Source organism: Oncorhynchus nerka, unplaced genomic scaffold (genome assembly GCF_034236695.1).
Source record: "Oncorhynchus nerka isolate Pitt River unplaced genomic scaffold, Oner_Uvic_2.0 unplaced_scaffold_21___fragment_6___debris, whole genome shotgun sequence".
NCBI lineage: Eukaryota > Metazoa > Chordata > Actinopteri > Salmoniformes > Salmonidae > Oncorhynchus > Oncorhynchus nerka.
Genome location: NW_027040335.1, coordinates 202,870 through 216,490, shown reverse-complemented (window position 1 = coordinate 216,490; position 13,621 = coordinate 202,870). Strand labels below are relative to the sequence as shown.

General features: G+C 42.3%; 1 protein-coding gene across 1 annotated transcript; it reads left to right on the top strand.

The window, feature by feature from the left end:
- The first annotated feature begins 332 nt into the window (after positions 1-332).
- LOC115133114 (inhibitor of growth protein 3) lies at positions 333-11,799 on the top strand. Its single transcript, XM_029666019.1, has 11 exons — positions 333-464; positions 608-679; positions 1,618-1,718; positions 2,093-2,158; positions 8,660-8,756; positions 9,033-9,104; positions 9,268-9,551; positions 9,839-10,047; positions 10,364-10,556; positions 10,645-10,683; positions 10,814-11,799. Exons 1-11 carry the CDS (start codon positions 437-439, stop codon positions 10,928-10,930), a joined length of 1,278 nt encoding a protein of 425 aa, XP_029521879.1. The 5' UTR covers positions 333-436; the 3' UTR covers positions 10,931-11,799.
- The last annotated feature ends 1,822 nt before the right edge of the window (positions 11,800-13,621 follow it).

Genomic DNA, 13,621 nt, shown 5'->3' with positions numbered 1-13,621 from the left:
TTGAATGTGTTCGTTATAGTTAAATAATATCTCAATTCAATGTGTGTGTAGGCCTACACAATATAAATTGTGCCAGATGAGCATTATTGTTCCTCACCTTCATTGAGGTTACACATAAGTATTAATTTACAATTAAAATAGCGCATTTGCATTGAAGTTTGATGATTCAAATGTATTTACCTCGTTGGAAAAGCTTAATTACGCTATTTCAGTCAACGTTTGAAATTGATGTCTATGAACTACAGGAACTAACGGATTTTTGAAGTTTAGCACTCAACTCCATATCTGGCCAATCACATTCTACGTTCTACTGACGTCACTTTCTCTGACCTCAGTTTGTCAGTGGTATTTTTTCTTCGGGACACAGCGGTTTGCGGCGCCATATTGAAAGACACAAAATATTTTCATAAACGCCTAAAATATCTAATTTGCCAAGATGCTGTACCTAGAGGATTACCTCGAGAGTGAGTATTACATTTATTTTACGCCTAGGTGGTATTATTTGTGTATTTACTGTCGTAAATATGCATAATTCTAGCCGGAGCGCGCCCGGACTGTTAGCCTAGCCATGCTAACACCTATATTCGCTTTTTCTTCTCGCTGGCAGTGATCGAGCAGCTACCCATGGATCTCCGCGACAGGTTTACGGAAATGAGAGAGATGGACCTGCAAGTTCAGAGTATGCATTGCTGCAACGTGACAGTCTACAAACACTTCACCGGCGAGCATTTTTCAAGTTGAAAACACATAATTCTCAGCGTCGCACTTTTTAGGGTCATGTAGAACAAAGAATCGAACTCCTAACACAAATTAGCTAGTTAGCGTCCAAATAAAAGTGATAGATGCAGTATTTTTATTTGTATAGCTAACACACCTAGCTAGCGGTAGCGAACTTGGCCAGTTTAACATTGCATCAACTTTCAGTAACCTGAGAAAGTTAACGTTAGTGGGTTTGTTTGATTCTAGCTAGGGTTATAGAAATGACAACATAAGGTCATGTTATATTTGTTTTCCATATAGAGGTACAACTAACGTTTGCTGATCGTGTGTGCATGCACAGAAGTTGAACAATGAATGTAAACAAGACAGGGGACATAGATTCGGAGCGTACACATCACATGTAGTATCAACGTTATACATGTAACGTTAGCTAGTTAACTGATCTTTTTTTCCATGTGACTATAACTAGATACATATACGTGAACTGTTTGCTAACTAGAACATACACCGATATTAATTTAACCTGAACGGCTATGTAGTACAGTGGTTCCCAACCAGGGGACCTTTTTATAGGGGGTTCTTGAGAAGACTCTTGAGACTATAGTCCTGCTGGTATAATGCACACGGACTTGTACTCCGGGCAGAGCAAAATTCAGTTGGTGGTACAGTAATCGAAAAAGGTTGGGAACCACTGGTGTATTAGTGGTGGTTCGGTTCACTGGTAGTTTTAATCACAAGCCTTCGGGTCCACAGACACCACATATATATCATCCTTTCTGGTTAGCATTGAAGTGCAAATGGATATGAATTATTCCACGTGCATGCAGAGTATAAACCCATATGAATAGTGTCTCAGACACACCTGTCCAGGTAGCTCACTCTTCCCATTTGCTATAGATGCAATGGACCAATTGGAGCAGAGGGTGAATGAGTTCTTTGTCAATGCAAAGAAGAACAAGCCAGAGTGGAGGGAAGAGCAGATGGGAGTCATCAAAAAGGTGCCAAATAAGTCTCAGATTATGTATATTTCCCTTTTCAAAAGGGTTTTGTTCTTTTAATCCCATCAATTTTTACGATAAAGCTGTACCACCACACTTTTTGTGATGATTCTTTGTGCTTTGTCAATTACATTTTAGTCATTTAACAGATTCTCTTATCCAGAGCTACTTATAGTTAGTTACTTATAGTGCATTCATCTTAACATAGCTAGGTGGCACAACCACATATCACAGTCCTAGTAAGTACATTTGTCCTCAAAGTAGCTATCAGCAAAGTCGAAGCTAGTAAAAAAGTGCCCGTGTTAGTTCACTAAAGGCTTTTATTTTTTTATATGGTGTCAGCTTGGTCTCTGACAGCTTTTTCTCGGTTTCAGGATTATTATAAGGCATTGGAGGATGCAGATGAAAAAGTACAGCTGGCCAATCAGATTTATGATCTGGTGAGTTGGAATTTCAATGCCAAGATGGAGCTCTGTCTAACTATGTCTGTTTTGTTTCATGGGTCCTGGGAAACCACTTCTATAAAAAGGTAGGGACGAGGGAAGTTGGAGGAGAATCTTTATCGATTGTGGCCTTTTTCAAGATGATTTGTGGGTGCATGTCCCCACTAAAATATAAAATGTTCTGTTCAAGACTGTGCTGTCTCTGTGCCACTGGGTGGCAGTCAAACAATGCGAATCATTTGGAAGTCACAAAAATGCCAGTCTTTTCAGATGTTTTTAATATTTATTTAGATATTGACATTTCTATCTTTTTTTGTACAATATATTTATTGGCTTTTAAAACATTTTTTTTTTTTTTTTACAGTTTAACAATCATCAAAATATGACACCGATAATGCCATGTTATTCCTTCCACCTACACAAAACACCATGCTACATGGGGGCACATTGTGCAAAACCCTTCCCTCCCCAACACAGGAACACTCCTCTCTCTCCCCTCGAAACCGATCTTAGCCTCACTAATTAACAACAAAAAAAGAAACAGAATGACCTTCACATTCCATGCTAGAAAATAAATGATTTCAACACAAAAACAAATAATAATAATACATTAATGAAGACAGTAGTAATGAGGCAGCTAAGGTGACGTCTCTAGAAACTTCTGAAAGTCCCCCCAGACATCAGTCAATTCAAAGGGTTTATTATATAAATTGTATGTTATTTTTTTAGATGGAATATAGGAGGACAGTTGTTTTAGCCACATCTGCTTGCTTGGCGGAGTGTCACTCTTCCATATAATAGCTGTGCATTTATTGGCTGCAATGATGGCCAATTTAATGAATCTGGTTTTGCTACAAATATTAACTGGTAGAACAGAATCATCTCCAAGAAGAATAAGCGAAGGATCTAGTGGTACCCTCATATTAGTGACCTGTGATAAGATCTGAATAATGTCTTTCCAATAATAGCTTAGTTCAGAGCAGGACAAAAACATGCAGAAGTGTGCCCACTCCCTTTTTACACCTTGGGCAAAATTTTGAATATTTAGAATTGATCTTATACAGTCTCTCTGGTGTAAAGTAGACCCTATGTAAAATATTGAATTGCATCAACTTGTGCTGAGCATGTAAAAAGAGCTTTCCCCATTTCTCATTCTCAAAAATGAGACCAAGGTCATCTTGCCACTTCATGCAAGCTTTCAGACTTTCATCGTTCCCCAATAGAGCTTGAAGACCAGAGTACATGTAGGAAATGAAACCTTTTACCCCTTTCCAGCCACAGTTTATCAGTTTCAGGTTTACTAATGGGCTGAATCCTACCTCCCTGCTGAGTGGCATTGTAATGTCTAAGAAATTAGTTTGAGGTAACTGAAAATGAGATGCCAGTTGTTGAAAGGATAGTAGTTCACCTTCTCTATAGAGATTACCAAATGTTTTAATTCCTTTGTTGAACCAAGAAAATGTAATACCATCTCTCAGGGCGCTTTGGGTAAGATGGTGTTATTATAGAAAGGTGTTTGTTCATATATAGATCTAAGCCCTTCTGTTTGTTTACAGACTTCAATCCATATATTTAAAGTGTTTTTAATGAAAGGGTTGTTTATGAGACCTAGCAAAGCTTTAGGTGGACTAATATAAGGTATAGATGCCAATGTAGCAGGGGTCAGACACTCCTCTGTCTCCCAAGAGGGTGAACTTGTTGTTGTATTTTGCCATACCCACACAGCCTTTAACTGAGATGCCCAGTAATACAACTGGAAGTCAGGTAGAGTAAGTCCTCCTTCTGAGTATGGTTCGCATAAAGTTGTGAGTTTCACTCTGGGGGGTTTCACTTTCCACAGAAATGAAGACATCTTCCAATTAAGTTTGGAAAGAACTTTGGGAATAGGAAAAGGTACAAGAATTTTGGGAATATATTCATCTTTACACAATTGTCCCACCCAATAAGAGAAATTGGTCAATCCCACCATCTAATTCTTCCCCAACCTTTTTGAGAAGTGTAGTATAGTTCAGTTGATGTCTTAATAATTTCAGAAAGAATTTGCAATCTAAGATGTCATTTTCTGTGGTTTCCAAGTAAATGACTGGTCTAAGATTGGGTTCTGCATAGCTGCCCTGTTAAAAGGCAAAGTTATACTTTTCGATGGGTTTATCTTATATCCCGAAAAGGTCCCATATTCTTTCAGGATGTCAACTAATGCTCAGAGTGAAATTTTTGGTTTATTGAGGTAAAGCAAAACGTCATCGGCATATAGCGAGACCAGATGTTCAGGCCCACCTATACGAACACCATGGATGGATGGATGAGATCTAAAAGCTTCTGCCGGTGGCTCTATAGCCAAAGACAAAAGGAGAGGACTAGCGGGACAACCCTGTCTTGTGCCACGTGATAGAGAGAACTGTGAGGAAATGTTTCCATTAGTCAGGACCTGAGATGCCGGACATTTGTACAGTAATATAATCAGACCAACATACTTAGGTCCAATATTCATCCTCTGTAAAACTCCAAACAGGTAGTTCCATTCATTCTATGCGGTCAAAAGCTTTTTCCGCATCTAATGAAGCCGCCACTACAGATTCTTGGTCATTCTCTACATAATATTAAATAATCTTCTGATATTATCAGGAGATGAGCGGTTTCTTACAAAGCCTGTTTGGTCCATATCAACCAAGTCCGGAAGAACCTTAAGAGCTATGAGTTTCACAAGAATCTAATATGAAGTGTTCAATAGAGATATTGGCCTATTCGACCCACAAAGCAGAGGATCTTTCCCAGGTTTGAACAAAACTGTGATCAGTGCCTGTTGAAGTGTGTCTGGGAGCTTTTCTGTCTCTATGGCATAATTAAACATACTGCAAAGAGGCTCAATTAGTTTGGGTAAAAAGGATCGATAGAATTCAACAGGGAATCCGTCTAACCCCGGTGATATCCCCCCAGCAGTGTTGGAAACGGATTCCTTTTGATGTAATCTCTTTCTCCAAGTCCTCTCTATTCTCATCAGTTAAAGTTTGTACATTGAGTTTGTTCAAAAACTCATGCACTGTGGCAGGGGCATCCCCTTCAGACTTGTACAATGTTTCATAAAACTCCATGAAGACTAGGGTAATTTCCTCAGGACTGTGAAAAACAGTGTTATTTGGTAGCTTAATAGAGCTAATAACTACTAGCATCCTCTCGTCTTATTTGCCAAGCAATCAACTTTCGTGCTTTATCTCCATGTTCGTAGTAGTTTTGTTCTCCTAAGAGCATTTTCCACTTTATAGGTCATCAGGGTGTTGTATTCCAATCGCTTTGAGTGTAATATTTGTAGAGTTGAGTTGTCAAATGTTACACTGTTCATTTTCCAGATCTCTAATTTCATTCTCCAACTAATTTACTTGAGCCTTATACATCTTATGAGTACCTGAACTAAAGGATATGATTTGCCCCACAGATATGCAAGGAGAGCTTCCCATAAAATTAGGGGGGAGGCAGAGTTGTATTGGTGCTAAAAAGTGGACTATATGAGGGTTCAGAAATGTTACATACTAAATAATCCCACAGTTGTATGTGTCAAACCTCCATCTTGAGGGTGGCTATGCTCTACTGACTGGTACTGAAGCCAGCAGGGAAGAATGATCTGATATACATCTTGGTAAGTACTTACACCCAGTCGTTAAACCTCCCTTGGCTGCAGGAATAAGAAATAAGTCAATTCTAGAGTAACTGTTATGGACAGGGGTGTAAAATGAGTATTCTTTAACCTTTTGGTTGTGAAATCTCCATAAATCTCCAAGTCCAAAGTGTTTCATTTCTGCTTTTAACATTTTAGCTGCCTGTGTGAGGTTGATACTATTAGAGGAAGATCTATCACTGGAAGGGTTCAGTACCAAGTTAAAATCCCTGCCATTATTATCTCTGATGATGGGAATGTTAACTTCAAGAAGATGTCTTGGTGAAATTTAGGGTCATCATAGTTAGGCTCACACACATTCACAATGGTAATGGGCTCAGTGTTAATGAAACCTTGAATGATCACAAACCTACCCCCTTTGTCTTTAATCTGAGATTGTATCTGAAAGGGGCAATGCTTATTAATGAGTATGGCCACCCCTCTTGCCCGAGAGGTGAAAGATGAATAGTACATTTGACCCACCCACTCTCTTCAGTTTACCATGCTCGGAGTCAGTCAGGTGTGTCTCCTGAAGAAGAGCTATATCAACCTTATGCTGATCATTCAGAATGTGTTTGCGCTTGATTGGGCATTTAGTACCCCCAATGTTAAGTGTCATAAATGTATAGTTATTAGGTGCTGACATCTTTGAAGGAAATAAGAAATAGGGAAAAGGAAAGAAACAACTGCGTTGTCTATACAACATTTACAAAATGAAAGTATAAAGTAGTAAACATACCCTACTACAAACCCACCCAACCCCCTCCCCAACTGAGGGAATTAAAGAACCCATATCCTTAGACGCTAGTCTTTAGCCTAGATGTACCCGCTATGCATAGCATCGCTCGAATTAGGTTAATTCTAAATTATATGGAATTAGAAGTACGTTGACTGTTCCTTGTAGCATGAAAATATTGTTAGTCAAGTAACAAAATACAATTTGATTACAACAATAATGACCGGACTATTTAGCCCCACTTGAGCATGTCTCAACAACAACAACAAAAAACCTGTGTGCGTTCATAGTCACTGACAGAGCCTACCCACACACCCAAATGTCAACCAATCGCCATTCCCCAATGCCCCCTGAAACCTGTGCCGTGCGGCGACAAAAGCAATGACCACAAACACACCCCAGCAGGTCAGGAAAAAAGACATCAAGCTATGATGAATAAATGAAAACCTTTTCCAGACAATAACTATCATCTATCAAATATTAAATAGGGACAAGTAGTTAAACAATCACCATCCTCCTGAGTTCACCCTCCCCCCAAAATATTATATGTACGCACATACACAAGTGTAAAGCTATCAGCTAGCTGGCAATTAGGCGGCCAGCCAGTGAGTAGCTTATCCCTGTCTTGGTACCACTAACGCCAGCATACATCTCTAACAATAAACAAACCAGCAAATGTAATAGTAGCTACAATTCCCTGAAGTAATATAAACAACATATATAAACAACATTAACCAAACCCGGACTGGGCCTCTGTGTAAAATAAAAGTATACAGCCAAATGTAACTACCTGGCATAGTGTGGATGTATAGTAGCTATAGCTACACCCTTGTAAACATAGCGAGCTGGCAAAATAGCACAGCCAACATTAGCTATGATCCAACTTTACCTCGCCAGTCATTGTCACGCTAGCCATCTAGCCAGTGAGTCGATCATATGAGTAATTTCGTTGTTTCCTCATGTGCTAACAGTTCACTATCTACTGTATCCAAGTTCAAAAGACAGTTCCTCAGGGTGTAGTAGACGTGAACAAGTCAGGAAGTTCTTTCCTCGTGTATGTTTCAGCCATCTTCACAGAGTCAAAGGTGCGCTCACCATTCTTGGTTTCGATCCACAACGTTGCTGGGTAGCGAAGGCCGTATGCCAAGCCAGCCTGACGCAGAAGTCTCTTCAGTGGGGAGAAGGCCATCCTCCTCTTGTGTAGGAGAAAGATCATACTTCTGGCTTCTCCGTATTTGAGCTCTCCCTTTGCTCGGGCAGCAGAGGATGCGAACAGTTTCCTGGTACCGTAGAAATTTAATGACAAATGCCCTGGGTGCAGCCTGGCCAGGCAGCTGCCTCCGTAGGGTGCGATGGGCCCTGTCGATCTCCAGTGGGTGTGCAGGAGAATTTTGGGAATCCATTCCCGTAGAAAGAAGATTGTCTCTTCCCTCCACGGCCTCCGGGAAACCTTGAAGTCTCAAATTCGAGCAACTTTGGAAATCTTCGTGATAATCCAATTTCTCCTCGAGTTTAGAGGTGGCATCTTCCAACTTCTTGTATTTTTGGTCCACTTCCTCGCAGACGTCCAGGATGGCAGCCTGGTGGTCAGCAGGGTCTTTTTCTAACTTTGTCACTCATCCCGTTGCGACTTTCTGGTCTTCGTGGAGTTTATAGACCAGTACATCAATTTTGCTGAGGCGTTCAGAAAGTGTCTCTAGGAATTTTGTTATACCATTGTCCATCTCCATTCTGAACCATGCTGGTGCTTCTTCCGAGCTAGCATCTGCCAAGGCCAAAGAAGGGCTGTCAGAGGGGCATTTTTCTATGCCTTATATGTGAGGCTTTGACATATTGGGCATCTTTTGCTTTGGCGATACAGTAGATGTTTTAACTTCCAATTCACTATTAACGAACAGGTAAACTGTGTCAAAATGCCTTAAAATTGTTTGACAGTTCGAGGACGCTACGCAGACGTGTCTTGTTAGAGCTTTGCCATTGTCCAACGTTTCTATCTTTTGATATTGATCTATATCAAAGTGATTATTCAATGTGTAAAATCTTGGAGGGTTTGTTCAACATCTATTGTGGGGTATGAACAGTATGGTATATAATGGGGTGTGTGTTGCAGGTGGACCGCCACCTGAGGAAGCTGGACCAGGAGCTGGCTAAGTTCAAGATGGAGCTGGAGGCTGACAACGCTGGCATCACTGAGATCTTGGAGAGACGTGAGTCACGTCTGTTAATCACAACACCATAGAAGACCCTTCCCCTTCATCTTAACCCTCTTGGCCCTGTCAGAATGTTGGGCTGACAGGCTGCTTTTTTCTAGTCTTGTTTCGATTACAATTCCGTGATAGTGGAATGGTATCAACCTTTCCATCGGGATATTTCAGCCCTGCTAGGGGGCAGTATTGACCTAAAAATGACCCTGTTGAGTCAACTGTTGTCTGTCAGTGTTGTCACAGAGAGCCAGCTCTAACATTTTATCTCTCTTCTGTCAGGATCCCTAGAGATGGACAGCCCTTCTCAGCCTGTCAACAACCACCATGCCCACTCACACACCACCGTGGAAAGTAAGTACAAGTCTTGGCTGTTTGGCTGACCTTCTTTTTGGAGTTGTTGCATGTTGAAAGCCAATATACATTTTTCTAAGGAGCCTTGTTTGTATAGATGATTTGCTGCTTTCCTATGCGAGGTCATGAAGGTAGTAATTAATGTCTTGTTTCTTTGTGACAGAGAGGAAGTACACCACGCAGCCGAGCCACCACACTACAGAGCACGTCCCGGAGAAGAAGTTCAAATCTGAAGCCCTGCTCTCCACACTCACGTCAGACGCCTCCAAGGAGAACACACCCGGCTGTCGCACCAACAGCACGACGTCAGCCTCTAACAACGTGTACAGTGTAAACTCATCCCAGCCCCTGGCCTCCTACAACCTCAGCTCTCTGCCTGCTGGGCCCGGGGCTGGGGCAGGGGCCATCACCATGGCTGCAGCGCAGGCTGTGCAGGCCACCGCACAGGTATAAACACATTCTTTTTCACACACACAGACATACACCCAACTCCATTGCCCTCTGATTTTATTCAGATGAGTGCTGCACTGATGGGGATGGGTATCAGTATCTTGACCCAGACTGTCTGTTCTGAGAATTATCTGATTGGGACAAATGTCCTTGAATGTGTAACTGATGTGTGTCCTACAACTGTAACTAACCCTGTTCATGGCTATGTGTGTCTCTCTCTCTACCTGCCTTTCCCATCTTCTATCTCTGTCTGCGCCCTCCTTCCCTCTCCCGTTCCATGTCAGATGAAGGAGGGCAGGAGGACTAGCAGTCTGAAGGCCAGCTACGAGGCCATTAAGAACAATGACTTCCAGCTAGGGAGGGAGTTCTCCCTGACCTCCCGGGATACCACGGGGGCCTACTCCACCTCCGCCCTGGCCAACACCCTCACCCAGACCCTCACCCCAGCCGGCTCAGCCGTCGCCTCCGACTCCCGCGGCGGACGCAAGACCAAGTACGACACAACTTACACACACAACTTACACGCGCGCGCACACACAGCCCCCAGTGATATCAGTCTCCAGTGATATCACTTTTCATGCCTTATTAAACCTTGTCAATCCACCCTGAATCACCCCACATCAGATGAACAGATGTCAGGCCAAATCACGCTACATCATTTAGTTTCAGTGTTCAGTGCCATGATGTCACGCCACATTATGCCAGCCATGCTTTTCAATTCCACCTCCACAGCATGAATAAATAAATAAAGATGAAAAATTGAGATCTTGCCTAAACTGTCCAGTCTTTTCTCCCCTGCCCTTCCATAGAGGCAACACCAAGTCTTCCAACCACCAGTCGTCGTCCTCCTCGTCTTCTTCGTCCCTGTCGTCGTGCTCCTCTTCTTCGGCCCTGGCCCAGGAGCTGTCGCAGCAGGTCTCGGCCCTCCCAGAGTCTGAGACCAACAACCAGGTGGACTGGACCTACGACCCCAACGAGCCCCGCTACTGCATCTGCAACCAGGTACACACACATCCAGAGACACACTCACACTGGACAGCTCACACCTATAGCTGACAGGTTAACTAAAATGGCTTCTCTCTTGTTAAAGGTGTCTTATGGAGAAATGGTGGGCTGTGATAATCAAGACGTAAGTATCCATTTCCATTTGCTTTTCTAATTTTCTAGAACTGTTACCATATTACTTTCACATAGGACTTTATCAAATGAGAGATGACGTATGAAGAGCTAACCTGAGTGCCCTTTGTGTGTTTGTGCAGTGCCCCATCGAGTGGTTCCACTACGGCTGCGTGGGCCTAACAGAAGCCCCGAAGGGGAAGTGGTATTGCCCCCAGTGTACTGCTGCCATGAAGAGGAGAGGCAGCAGGCACAAATAGACACCCCACCTCTACTACCCCACTCCTCATCCAGGACCATCCCACACCCACACCCCTACCCCTCCAAACCAACTGTCAATGCTATTTCAACTGTAGTTCCTCCCAACAAGTGTGTGTACCTGTTGTGGCCACACACAGTATTCTTATTCACCTGTCTGTCTGTGTGACCTCTCAGGGGTCCAAACAGTGGGGTCAAAGGTTGTTATTGCAGGGTCAGTCCTGTGTGAATATTTGGATGAGACACCTGACTAGAAAATCAAGACAAGGAGCCAAGACTTCCTGAAACTGCACCTCCTGGTTGGGTGTTCATTGTCCTCCCCCCGCACCCCCCTTTCCTCAATTTTGAGCCTTGGCGCACCTCTTCTCTCCCACGTTCATTAGACATTCCTTGCCTTTCCCCTTGTTACAGGAAGGGCTGCCACCCCCTGGCTTCCACGCACGGCTGCAACAAGAAGTGCTCATTACAGTAAAATGCTCACAGGGGAATGACACAGACTGGGAAATGTAGTCCAATGGTGTTTATTGGGCTACAAAACCCAACCACTCTACAAGTTTTGATTTTAATTCTAAATCGAATTGATGAAACACAACTAAGACTTTTAAAAGATGAGGATGAAGATTGGGACAGTGGTCATTTCAGGTAACGTATGGATGAATATGACTGAACCTCCACCATTGAGTCCTGTAAAGCTGAAGAGTTCAGAATGTACAGTGTAAGATCAGTCGTAACTGAAGCGTGTATGTCTGTGAGTGTAAGTGTTTCTGTATGTGCGTGTGTGTGTCACTTGTCATTCTGTACTGAGACGGTGTGTTAAAGTTTCCAGAGATGTAGAAAAAAATCAAATAAAGTGATCCAAGTTCTTTTGGTATTTCATGTGTTTCCTAGCTTCGTCTGTCAACGATGGCCTCTCTTCTTGATCAAACTGTAGCACTTCATAGCTCTAGGTATCCATTGTATTCGACTACACAATCAGAATGTAGATTGCTTTTGAATCACCAATGTTTTGATTCACAGCAGGCTTACAATGTGGACTGATTGCTTTGTAAGTGTTGTACGTACACACTGAAGAAGGCTGTAAAGCCGAAACGTCTGTGTACTCTATCCCTGTTGCAGTAAAACATTTTAAAATCTAATCAAATTATGTCACTTGCACCGAATACAACAGGTGTAGCAGACCTTACCATGAAATGCTTACTTACAAGCTCTTAACCAACAACACAGTTTTAAGAAAACTATTTACTAAATTTACTACAAATAAAAGAGCAACATTAACGAGACTACAGTTGAAGTCGGAAGTTAACATACACCTTAGCCGAACACGTTTAAATTCCGTTTTTTACCATTTCTGACATTAGCTCCTAGTAAAAAATTCCCTGCCTTAGGTCAGTTAGGATCACCACTTTTTATTTTAAGAATGAAATGTCAGAATAATAGTAGAGAGATTTATTTCAGCTTTTATTTCTTTCATCACATTCCCAGTGGGTCAGAAGTTCACATACACTCAATTAGGATTTGGTAGCATTGCTTTTAAATTGTTTAACTTGGGTCAAATGTGTCGGGTAGTCTTCCACAAGCTTCCCACAATAAGTTGGGTGAATTCTGGCCCCATTCCTCCTGACAGAGCTGGTGTAACCGAGTCAGGTTTGTAGGCCACCTTGCTCACACACTTTTTCAGTTCTGCTCACAAATTTTCTATAGGATTGAGTTCAGGGCTTTGTGATGGCCACTCCAATACCTTGACTTTGTTGTCCTTAAGCCATTTTGCCACAACTTTGGAAGTATGCTTGGGGTCATTGTCCATTTGGAAGACCCATTTGCGACAAAGCTTTAACTTCCTGACTGATGTCTTGAGATGTTGCTTCAGTATGTCCATATAATTTTCCAGCCTCATGATACCATATATTTTGTGAAGTGCACCGGCCCCTCCTGCAGCAAAACACCCCCACAACATGATGCTGCTACCCCCGTGCTTCACAGTTGGGATGGTGTTCTTCGGCTTGCAAGCCTCCCTCTTTTCCATCCAAACATAACGATGGTCATTCTGGCCAAACAGTTCTATTTTTGTTTCATCAGACCAGAAGACATTTCTCCAAAAAGTATGATCTTTGTCCCCATGTGCAGTTGCAAACCGTAGTCTGGCTTTATTATGGCGGTTTTGGAGCAGTGGCTTCTTCTTTGCTTAGCGGCCTTTCAGGTTATGTCGATATAAGACTTGTTTTTACTGTGGAAATAGATACTTTTGCAGCTGTGTCCTCCAGCATCTTCACAAGGTCCTTTGCTGTTGTTCTGTTATTGATTTGCACTTTTCACACCAAAGTACGTTCATCTCTAGGAGACAACGCGTCTCCTTCCTGAGCAGTATGATGGCTGTGTGGTTCCACTGTTTATACTTGCGTATTATTGTTTGTACAATTGAATGTGGTACCTTCAGGCATTTTGAAATTGCTCCCAAAGATGAACCAGATTTGTCGAAGTCTACAATTTCTTTTCTGAGGTCTTGGCTGATTTGTTTTGATTTTCCCATGATGTCAAGCAACGAGGCACCGAGTTTGAAGGTAGGCCTTGAAATACGTCCACAGGTACACCTCCAATTGAGTCAAATGATGTCAATTAGCCTATCAGAAGCTTCTAAAGCTATGACATAATTTTCTGGAATTTTCCAAGCTGTTTAAAGGCCCAGTCAACTTAGT

Excerpts from the sequence above, each read along its gene's own strand:
- LOC115133114 (XM_029666019.1), top strand. The coding sequence starts at position 437 with ATGCTGTACCTAGAGGATTACCTCGAGA. Across the intron at positions 680-1,617 it reads GATGGACCTGCAAGTTCAGA|ATGCAATGGACCAATTGGAG; the intron begins GTATGCATTGCT and ends CATTTGCTATAG. Across the intron at positions 10,048-10,363 it reads CGCGGCGGACGCAAGACCAA|AGGCAACACCAAGTCTTCCA; the intron begins GTACGACACAAC and ends GCCCTTCCATAG.